The 22,827-nt window shown below is 40.6% G+C and overlaps 2 protein-coding genes across 2 annotated transcripts; both read right to left on the bottom strand.

Annotated features, from left to right (window-relative positions):
- Window positions 1–1,180: 1,180 nt before the first annotated feature.
- On the bottom strand, window positions 1,181–11,024 carry FETUB (fetuin B). Its single transcript, XM_058843683.1, has 7 exons — window positions 10,732–11,024; window positions 6,305–6,415; window positions 4,837–4,924; window positions 4,143–4,309; window positions 3,194–3,307; window positions 2,199–2,282; window positions 1,181–1,702 (listed from the first exon to the last, which is right to left on the bottom strand). The coding sequence occupies exons 1-7, from the start codon at window positions 10,951–10,953 to the stop codon at window positions 1,292–1,294; spliced, it is 1,197 nt and encodes a 398-aa protein (XP_058699666.1). The 5' UTR covers window positions 10,954–11,024; the 3' UTR covers window positions 1,181–1,291.
- Window positions 11,025–14,678: 3,654 nt separating this feature from the next.
- Window positions 14,679–21,302, bottom strand: AHSG (alpha 2-HS glycoprotein). Its single transcript, XM_058843684.1, has 7 exons — window positions 21,017–21,302; window positions 19,610–19,720; window positions 18,381–18,465; window positions 17,390–17,553; window positions 17,003–17,116; window positions 16,155–16,235; window positions 14,679–15,312 (listed from the first exon to the last, which is right to left on the bottom strand). The coding sequence occupies exons 1-7, from the start codon at window positions 21,218–21,220 to the stop codon at window positions 15,037–15,039; spliced, it is 1,035 nt and encodes a 344-aa protein (XP_058699667.1). The 5' UTR covers window positions 21,221–21,302; the 3' UTR covers window positions 14,679–15,036.
- Between the last annotated feature and the right edge of the window lie 1,525 nt (window positions 21,303–22,827).

Genomic DNA, 22,827 nt, shown 5'->3' with positions numbered 1-22,827 from the left:
AAAGAATTAGGCTGATTTTTTAAATCATTGTTTTTCCTGCACAGCAGCATCACTAGAGCATAACAATCTCAATAGTCTGGATTTGATTCTTCACCAGCCAGAATTATGTGCAGAAGCTTCACACATGCAGAAGCTCTTCCACATGCTTTAAGTGAGGTATAAAGCATTAAGAAAAAAATCTTTATTCAGGTTTTCTATGGGAAATAAAAAAATGGGCTAAGCTCTTCACATTATAATTAAGAAGTTTACCAACATAATACCAAAACCTCACTAGCTTTTAATGCTACCCAGTGTTGAAGTGCTGTTCCCTGTTCATGCCCTGTCACATGCTGTGGCAGTCTAAGGCCCTGAGAGCATCCCTGCTCCAGGAGGGTTTGGTGCTGGATGCCAGGCTCAGCACACTGGGGCTGTTGCTCGGTGATCCTGGGGACAGTCTGTTCCTTGGTGATCCTGGGGACAGTCTGTTCCTTGGTGATCCTGGGGACAGGCTGTTCCTTGGTGATCCTGGGGACAGGCTGTGAGCAGTGCTGGGGCCAGGCCACAGGGGCTGCTTTAAGCCAAGGCTACAGTGCTGGGGGCCCTGCCCGAGCTCCAGCTCCTGCTGCATCACAGCCCTGCCTGTGCCTGGCTGCAGATGCAGACCCAGGTTCAGACCTGCAGCCCTGTGTCTCTCACACCTGCAGATTTGCTGGGACACTGCTGGGCTGACTGGCTACTATAACCACACCAGCCCCTGACCATGCTTTGCTAACTCACATTTACGGCCTGATCTCAGACCTGCCTCCCTGCCCCTGAACTTATGTAGTGAACTGGCTCCTTCCTGTAACCTGACTTCCATCCCTGGGTGTGCCCTGCTTGCCTCTCTCAGGCACCACGGGACAGGCTCCTGCCCCACCAGCCTGGTTGTCACACTTGGCTCCATCTCCCTGTCCCTTGGGAAGCAGCCACCCTGCACTGAGCCCTGACAGATTTTGCTACCAAGGATATTTTTTTCCAATGTCTTTTGGCTGTCCAAGCCCTGCAAGTTCTTTTATCCTCCACAGTTACCTTCCCTTCATGCTTTGCCTGATGGGGGGAATTTTGAGAATTTAAAGCCAAATACTTTTGTTGGAAAATGCCCCAGTTAAACTTCTTATCCCAATCTGTTCTTGTGCTTTCATAAAAGTGAGAATGCCAAAGATGAAGACCGTAATTAACAATTTATTTATTTGAAGGTGTTACACCAATTGAAAACTATGTTGCCATTTGGGCTGTTATTTTGTTGCAGATCATTGATCTACTTGGGTGCTGGCTAGACTCTGGGAGGCCTTCTAGTTATCAAAGGATGGAGGATGCCTTCCACCTGCTTTGCTTCTCCTGGACATGAATCTGAGAGAGAAGGTTCTTCAGGAAAAGGGAGAATAACTGGCCTAGTAACTGGTTTGCTCAAGTCTGGTTTGTTTACTTGAGCCTTTTCTTCATCAAGGCTGTGGGCAGATCCTGCATCCTTAGGAAGAGCTGGCTTTCTGTCTTTACGTTCATTTTGACTTTCTTGTAGGCTATAGAAAGTGATGTCCTCATCTGAAGGGGGTAGAATTTTAACCCAGCCCACTGTTTTTTCCAGGGGTGGGGAGAAAAGATTGGCATCTGAAGCCTGTTGATCCTGCCTGGATTTTCCAGGTGTCTGATTAGCTTCCTGGTTTTCCTCTTCAGTGGCAGGATCCTAAATAACAAGGAATAAGCATTATCTAAATTGAAGCAATTCCAAATTCCTTCTGATTTGAAGATTACCCTTCACACTAAGGATCTGCTGCATCTCTAGTCCTACAGAAGAGCTGTAGACTGTAGACCAGCTACAGAACAGAAGCTCAAAAGATAAACTGATATAACTGCTTCTTGTACCAGTGGAGATGGGTGCATGAAACTTGGGTAACTACAATAATATCCCCTTGCATTCCTTTTGTGATATACAATTTCATTGTAGAGCATTCTGAACACATTCTGCAGGATTGTCTCTATACTCTATTGCCTTTTTATCCACCCAGTAGCAGTCTGTTTTATCACAAGAGAGATTTCTTCCTGATCTGGCCTTATCACTTTCTTGAAGCACATGTCTTTGTGAATAAGAAAACTTAAAAATGGCTAGGCTTTCAAAATTTCAATACCTGTTTTGTAAAGTAGTATTACTCTTGCAATATTAAGATTAGATTAAGAAATACCTGCTGACTGTAGATTTCACAGGATATTGTGACAGATGGATTCACACGACTGTTTACTACAGAGCCTTTGCAGAAACCGATTTTCTGTAAGAAGGAAATACAAGAATTTTTTCACATGGAGCCCTGATACTAAGCTCCTATCTTGTAAAATAAGTGATTATGAAAGGCTGAATAGTTATAGCTTCTAAGTGTATTTGTAGGGATAAACAGCTCGGGCAAACTTTTATTTTGGGATTGGCAACCTCATAAAGGCAGGCAGTGTTTTGATAAAGGCCTTGTGTTTGCAAAGGAGGGTTAGGTAACACAATAGCAAAACTAAGCTGGGTACTTAAGGCCAAACTACAAAAGCTTGCTTAAGTTCTCCCGCAGCAGAATATCCCTTTGCAGGCAAGTTGTGTGTGGAACATAATATAATTTTCCACGAAGAGCCAATTTCACGCCATACTAGTGAAAGAAACTGAAAAAAAATGCTGTTTCTAATAGTTGTGTTCGTACTGGGCTGTAGGTATCATGGCTTGGATCTCACTTAAGATGGGGCTTGAAATTTTATCTCTTGACAACATGCCCATTTAGTCTTCCAGTTTCTCCTACAATTTTTTTTCTTAGTTCCTAAATGTTTTCCTTAGCTGACCTGATTGTAGTATGAATATACTTTTCATGCATTGTTTTTGATTTATTGTCTATGTCTGTTTCTTTGGAAGAAATCATTTAGACTCATTCAGTTTTGTAAGGCAATGGCTACTCCACCTTTTTCTGGATGGTATTTTTTTTTTCTTTGCTTATGGACTTCTGGTAAGAATTGAGAACTTTTGCTGAGATGTTTCCCTATTCTAAAGCAGTCTGTAGAGCTACAAGACAGTATACAGCTACGATCCATAAAAAGATGACTGTGGGTTTTGATCCTTGTCTGCAAAGAGCCAAGGAGATAAATACTAAATATTCACTGAGGAATCAGTATCTGGAACGCTGGTGTTGATACAAGGAAAAGTACTTACAGCTGCTTCTGGTGGAAGTGGCTCACACATCGAGATGTCAGCATCCTTGACATCTTTGGAGCAAGATGTCTCCTGAATTAAAAACTCCACAAAATATGCAGGACCAATGATCCACTGTAAATGAGAGGCCAGTGGCAATTAGAACTTGTGTGTATGTCAGGAAGAATAAAGAATTCTACTGACCTTGAAATATATTAAAAAGTCCTGCTAAGTCTGGAACAGATGATACTTGGGGCACTACTGTTAGTTGTGTTACAGTGAATGTTTTTTTGCCAGTGCTGCTTTATTGCCTGGTCATTTTTTACTTCTTATATATGCACAATCTTAATAACTCATGGATTGGCAATAGTGGAAATGGGTTTAGATTTTGTCATAAGATAGCATCCAAGTAGAACTACATAACTGAAGACCGTCTTCAATGTAGTATTGACAATTTTTGGTTGTTTTAATGAATAGGATCATTTTACTGTTTCTGAAATTGGAGTTAGAAAATGGAAGTAATTAAATCGTATATGGTAGCAATATCTGACAGTTTAGACAAAGAGAAAAACCACATTGCTATCTACACATGCTGAATTTTAGAGAGGCTAGTTAATACTGTGATAAACAAAGAGGGCTTAGGCATGAGGTCATGAGCTTTCTGCTAGTCTAAACTTAGTTCTAAACCATGCTTACACTCATTCAGGGAATTACAGGTATGTATTGGAAGGTATGACTGTGCTTTATTAAATACTTCCTGTTAGGGAGTTGCAAATTCATGGTGGCAGAAGAAGAAAGAATTAACAGTGAAGCTTTTCTGAACTTTGGAAGCAAGTCTATGTCTTGACTTTTGCATAAAGCCCTTCTTTTTGCAAGAAATGGAATCAGGGTCTTGGATCAAGAAGATCAGGAGTATTCTGAATGGAAGGATTCTTGAGGGCTAAAACAAGTCAGATGAGCCTTGGCTTACCTGCATTGAAGCTCTTGTGACATTGAGGACAGAGAAGTAATGAGCTTGTTCACTCTGTCTATTGAACTTGGCAAGGCATTGAACAGCAGCATCCAAGTATTGAGGCTTAGTTGGAGAATCATCAAGTGGGCAGTCAGGACATACTGACGAAATATATCTGGGTAGAACTTTTTATTCAAACACAACAATGTCGTTAGAGAAGGCGTAACCATAAAAGCATGTTGATAATGTAGGTCACTGTAAATGCATCTATGCCCCCAGCCCTGCCCACTTGTCTTCCACTCCCCTGTAGTAAGAATATGTGGTTTGCATCCCTCAATAATTTCTGATCTTTACATATTTGTAGACCCATAAAAATGTTGCAGTGGAGGCAGGCACTGAAGGAAAAATTCAACCTATTGACAGTGGGTTGCTGTTTTTCCTTGCCTTTCACAAACCCACAAAAATGTTTTCTGGTTCAGAGGGTAAAAGCCCATATAGAGGCTCTGCTGAGTGTCCCAGAGGTTAAAACAGTTATTACTGAGCTCTTTTGAGCTGCAGCACCTCCCTGGCCTATGATCACTGACTTGAGAAAATCAGGGCAGCTGAAGCTAATGGAGATACTGTGTGTTGTAATTACATTTAGAATTTAAAGTAATGCTATTTGGCAAGGAGTTTTTCCAGTTCTCTTATAAAGGGTGTGTTAAAGACATACCTGGTTGTAAAGTGCACTCATAAGTATTCAGATGAGCAATATTTCTTGCCTGATTAATATAAATAATTGCTTTGCATTGACCGTAAACCTAAAACAATATAAAATTTAGAAACAATTAATATTGCACCCTTTACTGATCATCTAGTACACAGACAGGAGTGGTTCATTTTCTTCTTGAAATCATGGAATTCTTTTCAAGATGAAAGTTTTATTAATACTCAAATGAAAATGAAAATCACATTTCTAAGCATCTCATTTAAAAAGAAAAGGCCAGCTCATCCCCTGGTGTGATTCTGAGCTATACAGATTCAGTGCTTGGCTGCTGGGTGGCCTGCCCAGAGCCACTCTTCTGGCAGCTGAGAAGTGCCCAAGTGTCACAGAGTGTTCCTGGGTCTCTGTCCTGGTCTGGATCTATGTCTGGAACCCTGAGAGTTTAAACCCAGGGATAGTTCGGTGTCTGGATCCAGTCACCTGTCTTCCACCTTCCCCCTTTTCCCTACAATCATAGGGAGAGTGGTAGTAAGGACCATAAATGAGTTTTGTGGCATAGTAGGGTCATGCTTGCACACAAAAAACTCTGACTTTATGGCTGAAAAAAATACTGGCCTGTTGGTATCCATTGTGCTTTTATATTGAAGAGTTGAAAGTATATTGTCTGAGAGGTTCTTAGATATTCCTACATGTGTGCTCAAGGCCTCTGGACATTAATTTCTTGGCTTCAATGAAGCCATATCAACCTATAGGATTTGTGCCCTTTTTGCGTTGAAAACACTGCAATGAGAAGTGAGCAGAATTATTTTTTTTTTTTTTTCCTAGTTTTTCATTGAAAAGTTAAAATTGATTTGCCTTAGAAGCAGTCTAGGACAATTTAATTATAACTTTTTTTTCTTTTTTTTTTCATATGAACCTTGTTTCTTGTCATTCTTCATTTTCTAAGAGTTCTTTTCACTTGCTCAGAACAGTTTTGGTCACCTGTGGCAACAGTCTTGGGTCGCTTTCTGTCTTTGCAGCTTATCTTCCTGAGCTTTCCTTTTTCTCTTATTTCAGTGCAATTTTTGCAAAGTTGTCAGAATAAAACTGGAATTAAACTAAACCAAAAATCACATGTTATATAAAATTGTATTTCTTTTTTTCCCCCCCTTGACAGACTGTCTTTAAAATAAACTCTTATAGGGTTGCTATAAAAAGTAAACCATTATTCTAAATAGTGTTCTAGCATGGCTATTTAGTTTGGTCTATTAGCTCTGGTCAAAAAAATTCTTTTAATTTTCACTTTTTAAAATAAATCTTACCAGTCTATAAACTGTTTACAAGGTACAGAGTAAAACTGTGGATATTATAAAATGGGCTTTGATTTTTTTCTAGGCTTTGTTGGCCCTAAAAATGCAAGTGTAGGGATTTTGCAGTCACCAGTAGTACCTAAGTAACTCATCATATATGAGATTAAATAGAAAAATAAAATCCTTACAGTTGAATGAGCAGATCTGGTGTCACAGTCCTTCCACAACTTTTTGCTGAGTACATGGCATTCAGTATCTACTACATCCAAGATAAGATAGAAGACAGAACCAGTGGTCTCCTGAAAACAAGAAACAAAAGGATCACATCCCAGTTTTGTATCAAACAAAGTAACGACTCATAAAAAGGAGAGATAGAGAAATAGAAAACATGCAGGTGGAATGCAGAGATATCCTGAAAACTGAATACTCTCTGTTACAAAAGTGGCAAATCAGGTGAAATTGAGGTCCTGTTAGAACAGGCTTGGTCATGCAGCTAGGCAGCTTTATATAAAAAACAGTCCTTTGGTCAGTTTTATTCTTCTGATTCTGGTACCAACCAGAACCGAAGAATAAAGACTAAACATGTTGATGTTTTCACTGTCAACTGCATTTTATTATCAGAGTTGAAAGGTAGGTTGTTTTGCCTGAAATAGGAATGAGATTATAAATACCACAAGTAATAAAAAACTGCTAACATGGAACATTCCCAATAGGCATTAGAAAGAGAAATATCTTATTTCTTAGGGCAGTGTCTTCAAGTGTGGATGCTTTGCACTTGCTGTAAAGAGTCTAAGGCTGCATTGATAGAGAAGCTTAAATATTCTCTCAGCTGTCAGGGAGTGCTGTGAGGGACCTTGCAGTCGCATGGATGTCTCAGACTCACTTAAAGCTTCAGTCCAGTGCTTGAGTTCTAACCTGTGCTTAAGTCCAGAAACCTTTATTCAGTTCACTGCAGCACAAGGTGCACAAAGCAATTCAAGCTCAACTTTTGGCCCAGCATCTTTCCAGGCAAGAAGTACAAGGAAGGAATAAAAGTACAGCTCTGTGTATCTAGTACTTACATCATGTAGTGCAGGAGGATGAGATGCTGCATGGTGCAGCTCCTCATTCTGCTTCCACTGTAGATACGGGTAAGCACCTTTCCAGCATATTTATCAAGGATACAGCTTAGTTGGATCATGTTTTATTTATATCCTTAGTGGAAAGCTGGAAAGAGGGCAGCTGTCATTTATACATCCTAAAGAACTTAGATGTGAGCGTTAGCTGCGTGTTTAGACTGAGATTATGTCTTTGCTGGAGCAGGAGAAAAACCAAACCTGAATGACAGCAGTGTTCACTCATCCCTGCTTGATTTCATTGGTTTGTGGAGAAAACACTAAATGGGGCAACAGTCTTGTGGAAGTCTGGGGCCAATATCTGTATAATTTTGGCTTTAGTTTTGGCTTCTGTTTAACAGTGACTAAATACCAGCCTATAGGACCTATAAAGCTGGAGTACTGCTGACTTTTTTGTCATCATACTGCTTAGAAAACCACTAAGTGGTATCTGCTCTGGAGCACTAAGCAGATCGAGAGATACAAACAACTCTGATCACACCCTGTAGAGATCTGTGCGATGGTGACTTTATGCAAGCTCTACCATAGATACTAGTAATACTAAACCCTTTAAATATGAGAGGGCAAAACTAATAGAAAATAAATATGAAGAATGATAAAATTGTTTTGTTATTATTGTCTCTTAGTTCTATTCTTATATATGCAACTTCCCACACTTTCTCCTATATTTTGTATTTTCATATTGCCTGTTTTTTCTAAGTGTTCTATAAAGTGATCTGGTAATGCCTTGCACTGAGATCTCAGGGCTTGCTTGCACTAATCCTGGGGTTTAATTATAAGTTTCATTTTGAAGGCTGTGAAAAGATCAAAAGTTATTTTGACAAAGAGTGATGCTGAGGTGCAGCAGTGCTGTTGGAGCAGTGGCACAGCAATATCCCCACACCTGGCTCCAGAGATCCTTCTGTGGAAGGGACTAACCATAATTTTCTGTTTACATACAAGATATGTAAATACCATGATGATAATTCTCTTTAATATGATAGCTAATACAGCTTAAATCAGTAAACACAAAGTAAGACCAGTCAAAGAGTAATTGCTATTTGCTCAAAATGTGTTTTGGAGTACTGCAGCATCTGGTAAAAGTTTGTAACTTTAAATGGTACTTCTATAAGAAAAAAGCCATCACTATGACTGTCCACATGAAGAAGAAATAGCTAAGAAAAATGTACATCCTTAAGGAGTCTTATATTTGGAATTGGTGACTTGAGCTTTCAAACTGGTTCTTAAGGTATTCTGGAGGCAAAAGCACACAAATATCTCTTTAAAAAATATTCTTATAATCAAATGTGTTTGGTGTTAGATGGGTTTCCTCAGCTGAATCATGAATATTGATTATAAAGCATAGTGATCATAGAAACACTAAATGCAACCAGGGCAGACCAAACTGTATTTTTTGTTGCCTATAGGTCTCTTGTATAATACCAGCTCTAATGAGCAGATGAGGTTATTACAAAATCTACACATCTTTTGGTCTACCTGCTTCTGTATGTATCATCCTCCACTGGGGAATGGATAATTTGGGGCTTATTCAGAGCTCAGCAGATCACTGAAGGTTTAATCATCCTTATTTTAATTTTCATTAAAAGACTGTTATGCAAAGGCCTTTTGATATCTGCTTAGTATTGAATAAAAAGTTGTATATCTTTCCATTGCCAAAAAGATCCCCTCCTCAGCACTGCTGGTGCCAGGCTGCAATGTGTGCTGGGCAGCCTGGGACCAGAGATGTGGCAGCAGGGTGACCTGGTGCAAGGGAAAGAAATAAAATATTTTTGCATGTTTTGTAATTTTGGTTAAAAACCTGTCAGTGAAGCTAATCATGAGTATCTTGTATGAAGGCAAGCTCTGCCCTACTTGCATATAAGTTAATAGCAGATGGCTCATTAGTTTCAATTAGAGCAAAGCTGAACCACAGGTTGCTTAAGGGCAGATTTGAATTTGAAGTAACTTTGAAAATGTTTTTATCCTCAGTACTGCTTAAGAAAACGAGAGGAAGGACCACTGACTGGTCCAGGGGAAAAAAAAAACTTCATAATTTTTTTGAGAGCAATGGGAGGTGGCATAAGGCTGTTACTGTCTGTGAACCCCTTTGACATTGCTGACTGCTCCTTATGTGCTAAGTCCCAGCAGCAACAACAATGGGACAAATGGCTTAGAATGTCTAGTTTGTCGTTGCAATGTCTTGAAACACCTTATTTACGGGATACAATAATAGATAAAAAATAATAAAAGTAAATAAGTAAATTAAACAAAGTATGCTTGCTCTAAAACATTAAGTTAAGTCTTTAGGAGATTGACAAAATTACAATGTTATGATTAGACAAATCACAACCAAGGACCAAAGTTCTCCTGTGCTGAGGTATCTTTGGCACAGATGAAGGGAGAAGTAGGGAGATAACTGAGGCGGTTTACAGCACATCTGCACCCACTATGCTGCACTCCAGGGTGGTCATAGGGGGCTCTAATTATTGTCAATGGGAAATAGCCCCAGGAAGGGGTCTGAGCACCTAACTCCATGCCTGGTGATGTGGATTCTGGGCCAGCTCACATGCATCATGTGGAAAAATTCTGACCAGAGGTCTGATCCAGTTATTTAGTGGGCACATTCTGTCACCCGAGAAAGGCAATAGTGCAAAACACAGCAGAGCATCTTTAGCTGTGGGATCTTGGGTTGCTGGAGTCCACAGTGTGTCTGCAGGAACTATGTCCTTGTAAGAGCAGCAGTAAGAGGTGTCATATCCTTGCCAGCACAGATCTTTAAGCATCTGGCAATGAGACTAATTTTCTTTAGTGTTCAGAACTCAGCCTTTCAGGTAAGCTTATGGGAAGTGAGCAGGCATTGCAGGGAATGCTTGCAGCAGGCTTCCATAGTGCCTAATCTGCTGCAGGCCCTTGTGAATTCATTTCAGGCTGCCCCTGGTTAGTGCCAGTAGATTCAGTTATTGTAGCACAAAATGGTCATAAATTAAGCACACACAGAGAAATGTGATACTTGAGGAAATGTGAGTGATATTCTATAGGTATTTCCAGTGCATTTTTGCCCTTGAACTGGTTTCAGGTTTCTTCTGGAGAATGAGTCATCTTTTAGAGGTCTGCAAAGGAATTCCTTGGTCCCAAGCAGGATGTATTTACACCTGTTAGTGCTCATATCTTCTGTGCAAAACACGCGATGACTTACTAGCCTTTGCACTCCAACTGCTCAAGGCAGTGGGAGGAAGGTGTAAAATGAAATTAAATCAGAGTCGTGGTGTTTCATATCAAATTTGAACTGATGCCTGGAGCTATTCCAAGGGCCTGCAGCAGAGAGTCATGACTGAGATTTGCTCTCTAATTGCCCACAGTGTGATAAAATTGTTTCTAGTCTATGCATAAAGTTGACATGGCCTCTGGAGTCCTGTGAATAGAGCTTTGCATTTGCCTTTTGAAATATTTCTTCCTTCAAATAGATATTTCTAAGAAATAGACACAGGGAGAAACATATATTGAGCAAGAGGGTGACTTACCTGCGGCTGTTCTCGGACGCTGACAATTCTGTAGAGGCTGAGTATGTAGCCCTCTTCTCGGTCAGCATTGATCTGGCGGAGAGCCAGGTCTGCAGCCTCCTCCACTGCAGCATCATCACAGCGGGGGGAGAGCAGGGCAGCCCCTGCTCCTTGGGCGGGAGGGGCAGCAATGCAGGAGCAAAGCACCTGGATGCCAAAGAGCATCCAAACAAGCCAAACCATTCTGCTTGCAGAGCTAGTGCTGCAGATCAGAGTGGTCAGTCAGGATGGAGGGGCTGAGACCTGAGATCACAGACTTTTATAGTGGAGCCATGTCTCTTTATGAACTTGTGTCCTTGTTTGATTGTGTACCGATTGTCACCTTTAAACCTACAGCTGCAACAGTAAGTAAACACTAAGTCAATTATTAGAAGGTTTTATAGAAGTGTTGTTGCTCCCTCTGAGACCACAGAGCACTTTTTCCTCCTAGCTTTCCATCTCTAATTTGGACTTCACTGGGCAGATCAAACAATTTTGACCTCACAGCAACGGATAAGAATAAACACAAAAAGCTGCTTCCTTTAGAAACCAGATTTGCTTGAATAAATCTATGTGCAGAACAGGTCTGGCTTCAATTCTGTTCTGTCAGTGATCCAGTTCTTCTCCCAAATAAACAATGACAAAAGTCTCAGTAATTTGAACAGGAAATGGATAAGTGCCACAAGGTTGACTGATTTTGCACTTTTTATTTGTTAAATGTCAGTTTTAAATAAATATATTGACTATTATTTGCAGTCAGTTTGGTTGTGATAGAAAGCTCAGTTTGGATTCATTCTATGAGCATTTCTACTTCTCTGGATACCTACAGCTGAATTCTACCCCTTAGCCCTGGAGACATTTAGACCCTCAAGGGTCATGGAAAATTTTTCATGGAGAAATTTTAGTTTGAAGTGACAGTGGTGTGCCTTGTGAATAACCTGTCAGGAGCTCCACTCTGGAGACAGGGGGGAATAACTTTACATGCAGCTTCTATCTTGAAGATCTGGAGAAATGACAGTGACCATTACTTAGGGAGGATTCCAGTGAATGTCATTGGTTTTCTACTGCAATTCTGCAGCATTTCACCTTGAAGGATTCCAGAAGCTGGGTTACCATGTTCCTGGCTCTTATTTTTTGTCATGGGACTCTGTGATTGCAGCTTTCTGCTGGAGAACACCAAGTACCTTTAGGTTTAAAGTTCTATTGAATAAGGAAGAAAAAGTGCAAGTGAAGGGCATGATTTTGATTTTCTCTTCAATACTGCTGTGATGTTTGGAGTTAGTTAAGAATTTCTATATTGTCACTTTTTTTACTGGCTGTGTAAAGAATCTTAGCCCAGAAATTTTTAAAGCATCTGGGAGACAGCAGAATGTGTCCCAGGGAATGTTCATAGAAAGCTGGGATTATAGATACAGCCAGAAGACCTGCAACAGCACTGGAGCTGAAACTCTTCTAAGACCTTGTGTGGTGGCAGAGGTGCAAAACTCCAATAGCAGGACAGAAGGGGCACATGGCTGTTAGAATGAGACCCTCACGTGTTGGGTGAGGGATAGTGCATGGACTGTATCCCAGAGGGATGGGATACAAGGGGTGAATGCTGAGAAACACTGCTGTAGCCATAGTACAGGAACCGCAAAAGCAGCAATGCAGACGCGCTCACATTGTTCCTTGTGCCTGGGGATGCTTCCCCTGTGGCTAAAGGATAATAACTCATTTTCTTTATCCTTACAGTGCATGACATTTCTATGGAGATGAGTGCCAGTTAGTACTGGCTGTGTCGGTGCTTCTTATAATAGGGGATTGTTATATCCCTGACTCTGTTCTTTGTACTCTTCCTCTTGCCTGGAAAGGAAAAATTTCTCTGTTGAAGTAGCTGACCTCAAAACATAGACACAGCTGGGAAATCTGAGCATGTCCAGCCAAAGCATCACATGAAGTACATGGGCTTTTGCAAAACAGGGTCTGGAAAAGCTGAGAAATATTGTCAGCCAGCAATGCAGACCTGGTAAAACTCTTCATGCTGCATTTCAAGGGAAGAGCCATTTACATTTCATCTACATCATTTCATATGTCTCATTGCCCAGAGAATCAATTGTTAAATATTGAATCTGTTACTAAGGCTCAGGTACATAAAAATGGGGCTATACTGGTGGGAGACAAAGTGATTGCTTCAAAGCAGTCATGGAAAACAGATCTGTGAGGGGGCACGATGTCCTTAAGAGGACAAGTGTTAAGGAGAAGGAAGATGAAGTGCAGCTACTGAAGTGGAATGCACAGAGAATGTTTTTTTTCTTGCTGTTTTAGAAAACAAGCAAGTGGCTATACCAGGTATAAGAGAACATCTGTGGAGTATGGAGCCTGCAGATGTTTCTGCTACATATCTTTGCTCTGTGTGGTTTGAAAAGGCAACAAGAAAATGCAGCATTTCTGGATTTCAGGGATCCACAGGGGCAGGGATCCCTTCTATAAACATCGTTTCTGCCATCAGAAAATTTTCTAAGCCTGGAAAACATTCTCTCTTCTATAAATTAGTTCCTATTTCATTATATAGAAGACGATTTATATCATTTAGTAATGGCGATCCCTAGTTTTGGAAAGCCTCATGCATCTGATGTCACAGTGATGCAAAACTGTTGCCATTTCATTAAATCCTGTACTGTGTCTCATGCAGTGAGATGGGAAGACCACCTATCTTACTGCATTAAGAGATTTCTACAAATTAATACTAGCACTTTTTGAAGGAATGGCTGCATGCAGGATATACTAGAGTCACTTCTTTACAGAGAAGCAAAAGCTCCCTGAGGCACTGACTGGCTGTGGCTGGTGCAATTGCCCACACCATATTTCCTGCAAAACTCAGCATTTGCTTGAAATGTGAGAGCAGCTACCTCCACAGGCAGAGCTTGACCTCAGTGTGCTGCCATCACATTATACTGTGGTTTATAAAGTCTGAGCTGATTCCCCTTTTCTTTACACACCCACCTGAAACACTGGTGCAAGTGCCAATGACTTTTCCCTTCCCCATTGACACAGCAGAGCAGAACCTTTTTCTATTGTGAGCTGCTGCACTATCACCAAAGCAAGTGTTAGTTGTGTTGCTTACTGAGTACTGGATAGTTGTAACTAGGAGAACAGGACAGGTTATTTGAAACAGTTCAGAAATGACATGTGTTCCGCAATTTTTTGCTGCCTGCATGATAATTATCTTGTAGCAAGCGCTGTTCCTGGTTAAACATTCATGACTGTCTTTGAGACTTCTCCCCAGGGCCTGCAGAATTCCAGTCTGGCTGGCAGTAAAGATCCTTCTGGCCCGAGCCCCTTATTAATTCTCTACCTAGAATAGATTCTGCTCTAACGTGCCAGAAATTCAGGGAAGATTTGATTGCCAGGACAATGGTAAATTGCCATCACTGTCTGGGTCCTGTTGTATGAGATACATGCCAATAATATATTTTTTATTCCCTTGAATTGGCATTTCCTCATATGCACACAGACCATGCAAGACCCCATGATTGTACTGCACCTGTGTGTCTGCTGGAAGACAGACAATACACATGTATTTGGCTGCAGGGATTGATGCTTTCAGCCTGCCAGCAATGAGAGTGTCAAGACTCTGTTCTTTTCATAGACATGGATGCTCTTGTGCCATGTCCAAAAGTTTTGAGGTACTTCTGGTGGATATCAAAAGTAGTAGGAAATATTATAGGTGGAAGGGAAAAATACTTTTTTTCCTGTCACTTCTTTAGTGTTATTGGTGTGTGATCAAAAGGAAGGACTGACCTGATTTTCCGCAGTACTGAGCACCCACACATCTTACTGAAGCTGATGAAGAAGTGCAAGAGCTTAGTGTTTTTGAAATCAAGCCCAGAATATGACTCATAATGCTGAGAAGGAGATACTTGACAACTAAATGAAAATATATACAGATAGAAGGTAGCAAAGCATTGAACATTTTATTGTGAACTTGCCTTTCAGGTGGTGTTTCTATCACAAAGCTTCAACTGTTGTATAGTTCTTACAATAGTTTAACTGAAACAATATTTTCTGTATTTTAACTAGAGGATTCCTATATGTAAAGTAAACTACTGCTATATGTTGTAATCATCTATATTTTGGAGAAGGCCTCTGCAAGACCCTGACCATGGCTTTGCTCTCTGGAGGGTAAAACTCATTTGGGCTCAGAGTCAAGTGCTCTCACCTATTTGTACTCGATGTTGTAGTCTGTGTGTTGTTGTTGCTGCTGCACTGATCCCTCAGTTTGGCTGCATTGCATGTCTGAAACACAGCCTAGATATCAAAATGGCGAATCTTCCCAGGGCAGGGAGGAGGAGGAGGCACAAAGCCAACTGGGCGAGGTACTTTGACATGCTGAGCAGCCTCTGCAACTGCTCTCTTTGTTACTGATTTTGCTGAGAGCATGGAACGCAAAATTTCTGAAGAGCTGGATTCAGATGCAACAGGGTTATTGTGGGAAAGCCGAAGATTATGGTTTGTGAAGCCTACAGCACTGGGTGCCAGTCCTGCTGATGTGTCTTGACCTGGATGAGTGTAGGTAACTCCAGGCTGGAAAAGAAAATCAGGTCGTGTTGGTTTTCAGTGATTTAGGGCTGGTGACATACAGGTAATTGATGCCTTACTAGGTACCCTGCTCCTAACTAGCTATGGGCCTGCAATCCAGGTTCAGATGTTCCTGACTATCACAGGAACATTTGCATGCAGTGGAACACATGCACAGGAACCCAGGAACACATTTTTTATAGCCGGTGAATCATAAGGACCAAATTCTCTGCTACATGATCTTTCAGGGCCACCTGCACAGCTGGTGAAACATTCAAGACCAGCTGTCTCATTTTCTCTTTCATATACCTCTTAGACAGCTAATTACAATTGAGGTACCAAGAGCTGCTGTCCATGGGAAGTATTCAACCACCACCTAGTCCTCCTGAGACCAAACGCAGACTAAAATACGTGGAGAGCACTCAGGTCAAGTGCCTATGTTTCCTTCCCCTTGCTATAGCAGTGCAGGACAAGACCTCTGAATTCAGTAATGTATAAGGACTAAAAGCCTCCAGCCTCACAATGCTGATTTCTCTTTTATATTTATCTGTCCCATCTTTAGCTGAGCAGAGTTGGTTCCCTTTGCCATGCTAGACATGTGAATCTCCCAGATGGTCATGAGGGCAAATTGTGTCAAGCATGGATGGCAGACATGATTTAATTCCCAGCACAGAAATCCACAGGATAATCAGGAGCTACCTCTACCCTGACTTTTAGGATACAAATTTAAGTTATCACAGGTGGCTAATGCAGTCTACAGTGAAAGAAGTAAACTCAAGATGATGGCTTGTAACAGTACTAGTAGGCTAGAATAACCAGGAAAGCAAGGGAATATCTGGAGCTGTTACCTGATGTCCGTACAACTGGCAGTTCACCTGAAGGTCTTGTGAGGGATGTTTTACCACCTCTCCTGTGCAGAAACCAAAATTCTGGCAAAGCAGAACATAGTCAAGAGAAAAATAGTTAGAAAATAGAGGGAGACTGAATTAGAATTTTTAATTTAAGCACATTTAGAAATGGCTACTTGTTCTCATGTTTTATATGAGCAGTAAAATGCTTGCTTTTTAGCCTGCTGGGCTCAAAAGCCAAGCTCTTTAAATGCATAAGCAGCAAATAAGGGAAACTCCTGTATTCTTCTGTAGTAAGATCCTTTGTATGTCTGGATATGTTCCCACCCCCTCAAACTGCTTAGGACTCAGTTTCATCAGAAACAGAAAAAAATAAATAACATAAGTATACAGTATAATTCTCAAGAGCATATATATCAGAACTGAGCACACTGGAATTGTAGGAGAGGGAAACAGTCTCTTTTTTTTTTTTTTTGTTTTTTTGTTTTTTTTTTTAATGTGACTGCGTACTGTCCAGTACAAAGGGCCTGATTTTCTCAGGCACTGATTTTAAGACTAAACAATAATCTATATTCCATTGATTAAAAATATTCTGTCTTTGGCCCTCAAGCATTTCTTAAAAGTTTTCAAATCCATTAGAATTCAATCCAGATACCTCAGAGAAAAGAGAAAGGTGTGATATAGCTTTAAGAATGATATATTGAAAAACATATCATGGTGGTACACATCTCTTGCACTTTGTTCCCCACAGGGGTCTATTCCTGCTCCAGTGCAAGCACCTCCCAGCTTAATGCTACTTTTCTACTTCAGAGCTGGGGAGATTGGGGCTGTTGTGCTGCCATACTCACAGACTGATCCTCGGGCAGCAGCTGACAAGCCCCCACATTGGCTTTAGCTTCTTCTCCAGAGCAGTTCGTGGCACCCACAGCAAACTCAGTAACAACAACGTGCGCTGGGTGATACTGATAAAACAGGAAAATTGTTTAACTGACTGCACTCAGAAACTGAGAAAAGATAAAAAGCAAATGTTGTGGCTTCATTTCCCACTGGAGTGAAAGGGAATCCTGTGGCTAAAATGACACCTAATAATAGTTGGGAAATTAAAAGCAAATCAGGTGGTCGAATCAGAGAAGCAAATTATGTCTATTTGCAAACATAACTAGGTAGCAGCGCACAATTACTGTAGATGAAATATTATGTTTGCTTGAAAGGCTAGACATAGTTCTAGAAATTACCTGTATTACGGCTCTTCCGATCTCGAGGAGCCTGAGGTAAGGACCAGTGGTTTTGCTGTTGTAGTCATTGAGTGCAGCTGACACTGCTTCTAACACGTCTGTGTCGTTCAGATTTGCCAGCAGGGGACAGTCAGGGCAGACTTTGCTAATGTCTTCACGGGAGTCTGCAGGAGGAATAGATCATGCTTTGATCAGATGGTAAATTGTTTAGAAGGGCATTATAGACCTATTCAGTAGCACAAAACACTGTTTAAAAGTCTGTTCCAAATTAAAGTGGCAGGAATTTTTCCAGTGCAGGCTACAGATGGCAGTGTGTCACACGACTTGGCCATTCAAATCTTTCTGCAAGGAAAAGTGCTGTGGACTTCAGTAACACATTTTATTACTCTATTTTTACTAAATTTTCTTTCTGGAAACCTCTATGACACTACTGAAAAGGTGCTTTAGTTCACAAAAGGAATGGTAGAAAAATGAAGATACTTTAACTTATTGGAGTTGTGTTTGTGTGTGTTATTTCAGTCATTGGTTTTGACAGTAACACTGAAGATATCTCATACAGAGCAAAGAGATCTCACACTGAGCACACAGAATAGACATTCTGCTTTCCCATGGTAGTATTGAAAATGCTAGATTTAAAGAAGCTACATCTGTCAATGGGACTGATGACCAAAAACTGCAAGTAAAGTCAGACCAATAAGGAATCAAATTCTTAAGCTTAAACTGCTGACTGAAAAGACTCAAATCTGGGACTTGCTCCCAAGTTAGTCTTACAGTATCTTAATTGTCAAAGTAAAGAGGAGCAAAGAGAAACAGTGGGTTTGTAAAGGAATGAAACCAGAAAAGGGGGCTGGATTTAGAAGACCCATTAACTGTTGTTCTTTATTCCATATTTATACCCAGCAGTTTAGAATCAGAAAAGCTACTGAACTGTAACCACTGCTATAAAAATACTCCAGCCTCTAGATTCAAACCTACAGAACAAAGCCTTTACCTGCATGTGAGTGGCATTTGCTAGCGAGTACAGATAATATCCCATTCACCTTCTGCAGTTTAACATCACAGTCACCCTCAACTGCCTAGAGAGAGACAAAAATCAAAGGGTTACATTGTTCAGATAAATTGGATTTTCTGATAAAGGGCCACTAAATTCAAAAGAACAGATCGTAGCTGACCATTCCTGAAAACATTGGCGTGATGGCAAAGGCACTGCTAGGCATGTCCTGATGTCTGTGATTTTGTAAAAGGCAGATCAGAGCTACAAACTCTGGATCCAAATCTGGATCTCAAAAGTATCAAAAGTACCAGGGTAGCAAGATTGTGGACATTTAGTGCAGGTTCGTCTCTCATATAGAGCAAAGAATATGAACACTTATGAATCAAGACCTTCCACAGAACTGTTTGATAACATTCTCACTAATCTCAGCTGGTCAGTGGCCATGGTAACAGCAGAGTGTGCTGCCTTGTGTGAGCAACATGATCCAGCAGGGAGGAGATGTCAAAGGCAAAGCTGGAGTCACTGGGAAGAGGAAACAGTTAGAGTTACCTCCCCCCCAATGGAAAATAGAATCTGAGCCCTGATGAATACAGAGGTAGATCATGATTCATATTTAGTGAGCTCTGTGAATTGGGCCCCATTCTAGAAACAGCAGGCTCAGACAACATTTCCAATGCTTTGGTCAGGGAAAGAGCCTCACAGTTGGATCACACTTGCATGTATCTGAGGCCAGTAAATTCCTGCTGAGCATTACTTCAAAGGCAGAGCCCCATCTGAAGGGAATAGCTCATCTGCAGTTGTAACTAGGAAGAGATGGCTTGGTGGAATTGCACCAGGTAACAACCCACATGTAGCCAAGGGAAGGGTATTTTTGCACAGATTCACAACCTGCCCTGTCTGTGGTTTGCAATGAGGCAGTGACATCTGGGCTGAACAAAGGGACTGAATCTGGAGCCCCTAAATAGGGCCCCATGGCATTCATGGACTGTATGTGGGATGTTATGTTGGCAGGGGTCGGTCCTCTTCAGATAACAGGACATAAAAGAAATCCAGGAGTGAAGTCCTTCATGACATGAAGGCAGTGAAGTCAGCGAGGACGTTACAAGTGTTTGAGTGGCTATAAGCTTTTACAGGGACATGACATTTGCTTGGGAGTCTGGTGATAGCCTGGCCTCTGGCATCAACATATCAAACATGCACCTTTGGACCCAGCTAGAGCTACTCACATGTTCTGCAAAGCTCCTCACTGTGCAATTTGCAAGAGGTGTAGGGCTGAGAATAGGGCACTTGGTCTCCAGTAAGTCAAGTTCAAGAAATATGATGTCAGTATTTGGCCCCTGAAAGAGAAAAAATAAACCACTGGAACTGATGTAATTTCTTTACAAAACATCACCAGATTTCACCCTGGGGTCTCTGTTGCTGGCTACCATGGGTAGCTCCAGGTATACACCAGAGTAAATCAAAAGGTCCTTACTTTTAACTTCATAAAAAATCAAGACTCCAAATCTGGAGCAAGTCAAGACAATCACACTGATTTTATCCCAGCTAATAAGGAACAGGCTCATAAATTTTGGAAAGTCGAGCTTGTATGTAATGAGTAATTTCTCTTAAGTTTAATTTTATATTGTTGCGTAGTTTTAAAAAATAAACAGCTTTCTTTTTGATGAAAAAAATTCATGTTTCTATGACCAGATACCAAACAAACACCAGTGAACACTGATTTGTCTTGTTTAGTCCATTGTAATTACACTGAATTGCACCAGTTCCTTTGCATCTATAACATAGGACACAGTTCCTTGGGTTCCCTAGGTCCAAGATTGATTCTGATGTTCAAGTCATGAGTGATTGCATTTAAACCAATTGAGTCATTGTAATGTAAAAGCATTAATATGAGCAAAGCAGTGTCACCAGTGTTTTTGTGTGGTTAACTCTGGACACACTTCAAATCTCATTTATGTCCATTGTAGTATTTTCTAAATGGGTCTTTTGGTATCTTCTCTTTCATAACAAGTAGAAAACAGCCATGGAGTTTCACTCACATCACTGTGACTATTTTCCATGTTTTAAGAGAATCAAATGTTCTGAATTGGTACGTACATTGTATTCCTGACCATTTCTGTGGCCTTTCTAGATGCCTACAATGATGGCAATAGATCTTAGGGAAAATAAGCCAGTTATTTCCATTTAGACCCCTTGGCAGCTCAATGGGACATTAAGTAAAATTAATGCCTACTACAAAATCACTAATAGCATGGAGTTTTGATAGGTATGTATTTAGCCAATAAGTAATTACCTGTATTTCAAAGATTATCCTCAAGTTTTTTCCAGATTACCTACGGGTCTTGCGAATCAGCACCTGGAATGATCTGCTCTAGCAAACCTGCTGCGTTTGTGAACCAAGCCTTTTCTAGCATTGAACAAAAACATCTGAACATTTCTCTCTCCCCCTCTGTTCTGCTCTTTGAGAGATACATTCCAATGACCTGGATTCTCCACTGCTACCAGGTGTCCTTGCCCCATTTAAATCAACAGAGCCATGCTGATTTCCTCATGTGAGGATACAGCCCTTGCAGGCCCTTGCACTGGTGTTTGCCAAGTGAACACAGTGTTCTGCCCGCAAGCTCCTCACTTACCTGGGGTACCACGCGGATATCCTCGATTCTGTTTAAGGCAAACTTGTATCCATGATGACTGTGGCCGTTAATATAATTCACAGCAACTTCAGCTGCTGCTTCAGATTCTGGGTCATCACAGCCCAAGGGAGCAGGGGGAGATTCTGCTTCAGCTTTGTGAATTGCAAGCTGAACAAGCAGTATTAAAGCTACTAGTGCCTTCATGGCACCTGAGGAAAACGGATCCCTTTCAGAAATAAAGATCTAAGAATACAGATCAGATGGCAGCTAGGTAGTGAGAACTGGGGCCTCATTTATATAGTACATACCTCAGATTTACATGAGCACACGCCTGATATTTGTCCCAGTTCCAAGAAGCATTGCAAACAACAAAAGAGAAAAGTAAATGTTAGGACATCAGGCTGACTGATTAATTTTGGCCAAAGTAAATTTTATCAGGTAGGACATTGCGAAGTCTGCTAAAGCAGCTTAAGAAGAAAGCGTCAGCAAAACTGTAACACAATTTTTAGGCACTTCTACCAAGCAAATACTGTCCATGTAAGAGGAATGTGATCCCTTCTGTTAAATGTGTAGAGATGCTAGTGCTAATTAAGCTTTCTTGTAAACAGGACACATTCTGTTGGGGCCCAAATCTCACCAGACACCAATCCAAAATGTGAGATCAGTAGCATGGTAATTTAGAAAATGGAATTTTAAATAGTTCTAAGGATCACATTCAACAGCAAATGTAATTGAATGGCAACTTTTGCTACTGAATTTATTTGGAAGAGGAAATGAGGCATAGCTCCTAAATCCTTTGCATCAGCTCTTTCTTTCTCTGAATAATCTGAATATGTCCAATAGTTCTTGGAGTTTTATTTTGCAAAACAGGCATCTTGTAGGAATGTTTCTGGAATATGTTGTACAGATTTGAGGATTTGGCAGAAGATCCTAAAGAGCACAAAGTGTTTTAAGGAGAATATAGAGGAAAATTAGCTGCTTAAATGCTTAGGAATGCTGGATCCAATCTTATATTTACATTCACAGTGTACATATTTACAAAAGAGTAACAGGATAAAAAATATATTCTTTGTAGCAGAATAAAGCATCTATGATGTGACCAGCATTTACAATCTTTAATTTAAGGTGAGATGACTTTGGCTAGATAGATTCTAGATAGACAGACTGACTCAACCAATAGAAATGGTTTTCCTGCAGGGGTTTCAGAGCAGGTTTCTACCATCCATGTTAGGGCAGTGATCAGGCTGCAGAACAGTAATGGTCACTTTTGGCTTTAAGGTGTCTGAATCTCTGTTGTCATTTTTAGAGTTGAGGAGCTAGCTGCAGATTTGAGATGAATAGAAGACCTTCAGCATAGTTAGAAGTTGGGGTTTTTTACTTTAGATAATAAGTATTTCTCCTCAGCTTACATGATATTGTGAGTGAGACTAAAAGTTTTGGGAAAAGAAGCAGTCTTGAGTTATGCCTCTCCTAGAATCTGTGAATAGAGAAAACACTATAATTAGAAATGGTTTAATTGGATAGATTATGTGATAAAGAAGAAGAATGGGAAGAAACTAAAAAGATTGGATGATTTGCTTCAGTTGTGTGGCATGAGGTGTGTTTTGGATGCTAGGATTTGCAAATTGAAGAGATTTGTGGGGAAAAGAAAGACTTTTTCTCTCTCTTGGATTAAAAAATTGGTCTGAGCATGATTTGTTTCTTCTTCATGACTTGAAATAGGTGTTATTTGGGACTTGTTCTGTTGTGTGGATGATCATTTATTTTCCTGACTTTGGCCTGGAACAATTAAAGAATAAAGGTTTGGTGTC

Source organism: Poecile atricapillus, chromosome 8, assembly GCF_030490865.1.
Source record: "Poecile atricapillus isolate bPoeAtr1 chromosome 8, bPoeAtr1.hap1, whole genome shotgun sequence".
In the NCBI taxonomy this organism is placed as follows: Eukaryota; Metazoa; Chordata; class Aves; order Passeriformes; family Paridae; genus Poecile; species Poecile atricapillus.
The sequence above is the reverse complement of the archived record's forward strand: the minus strand, read 5'-3'. Positions and strand labels throughout refer to the sequence as shown.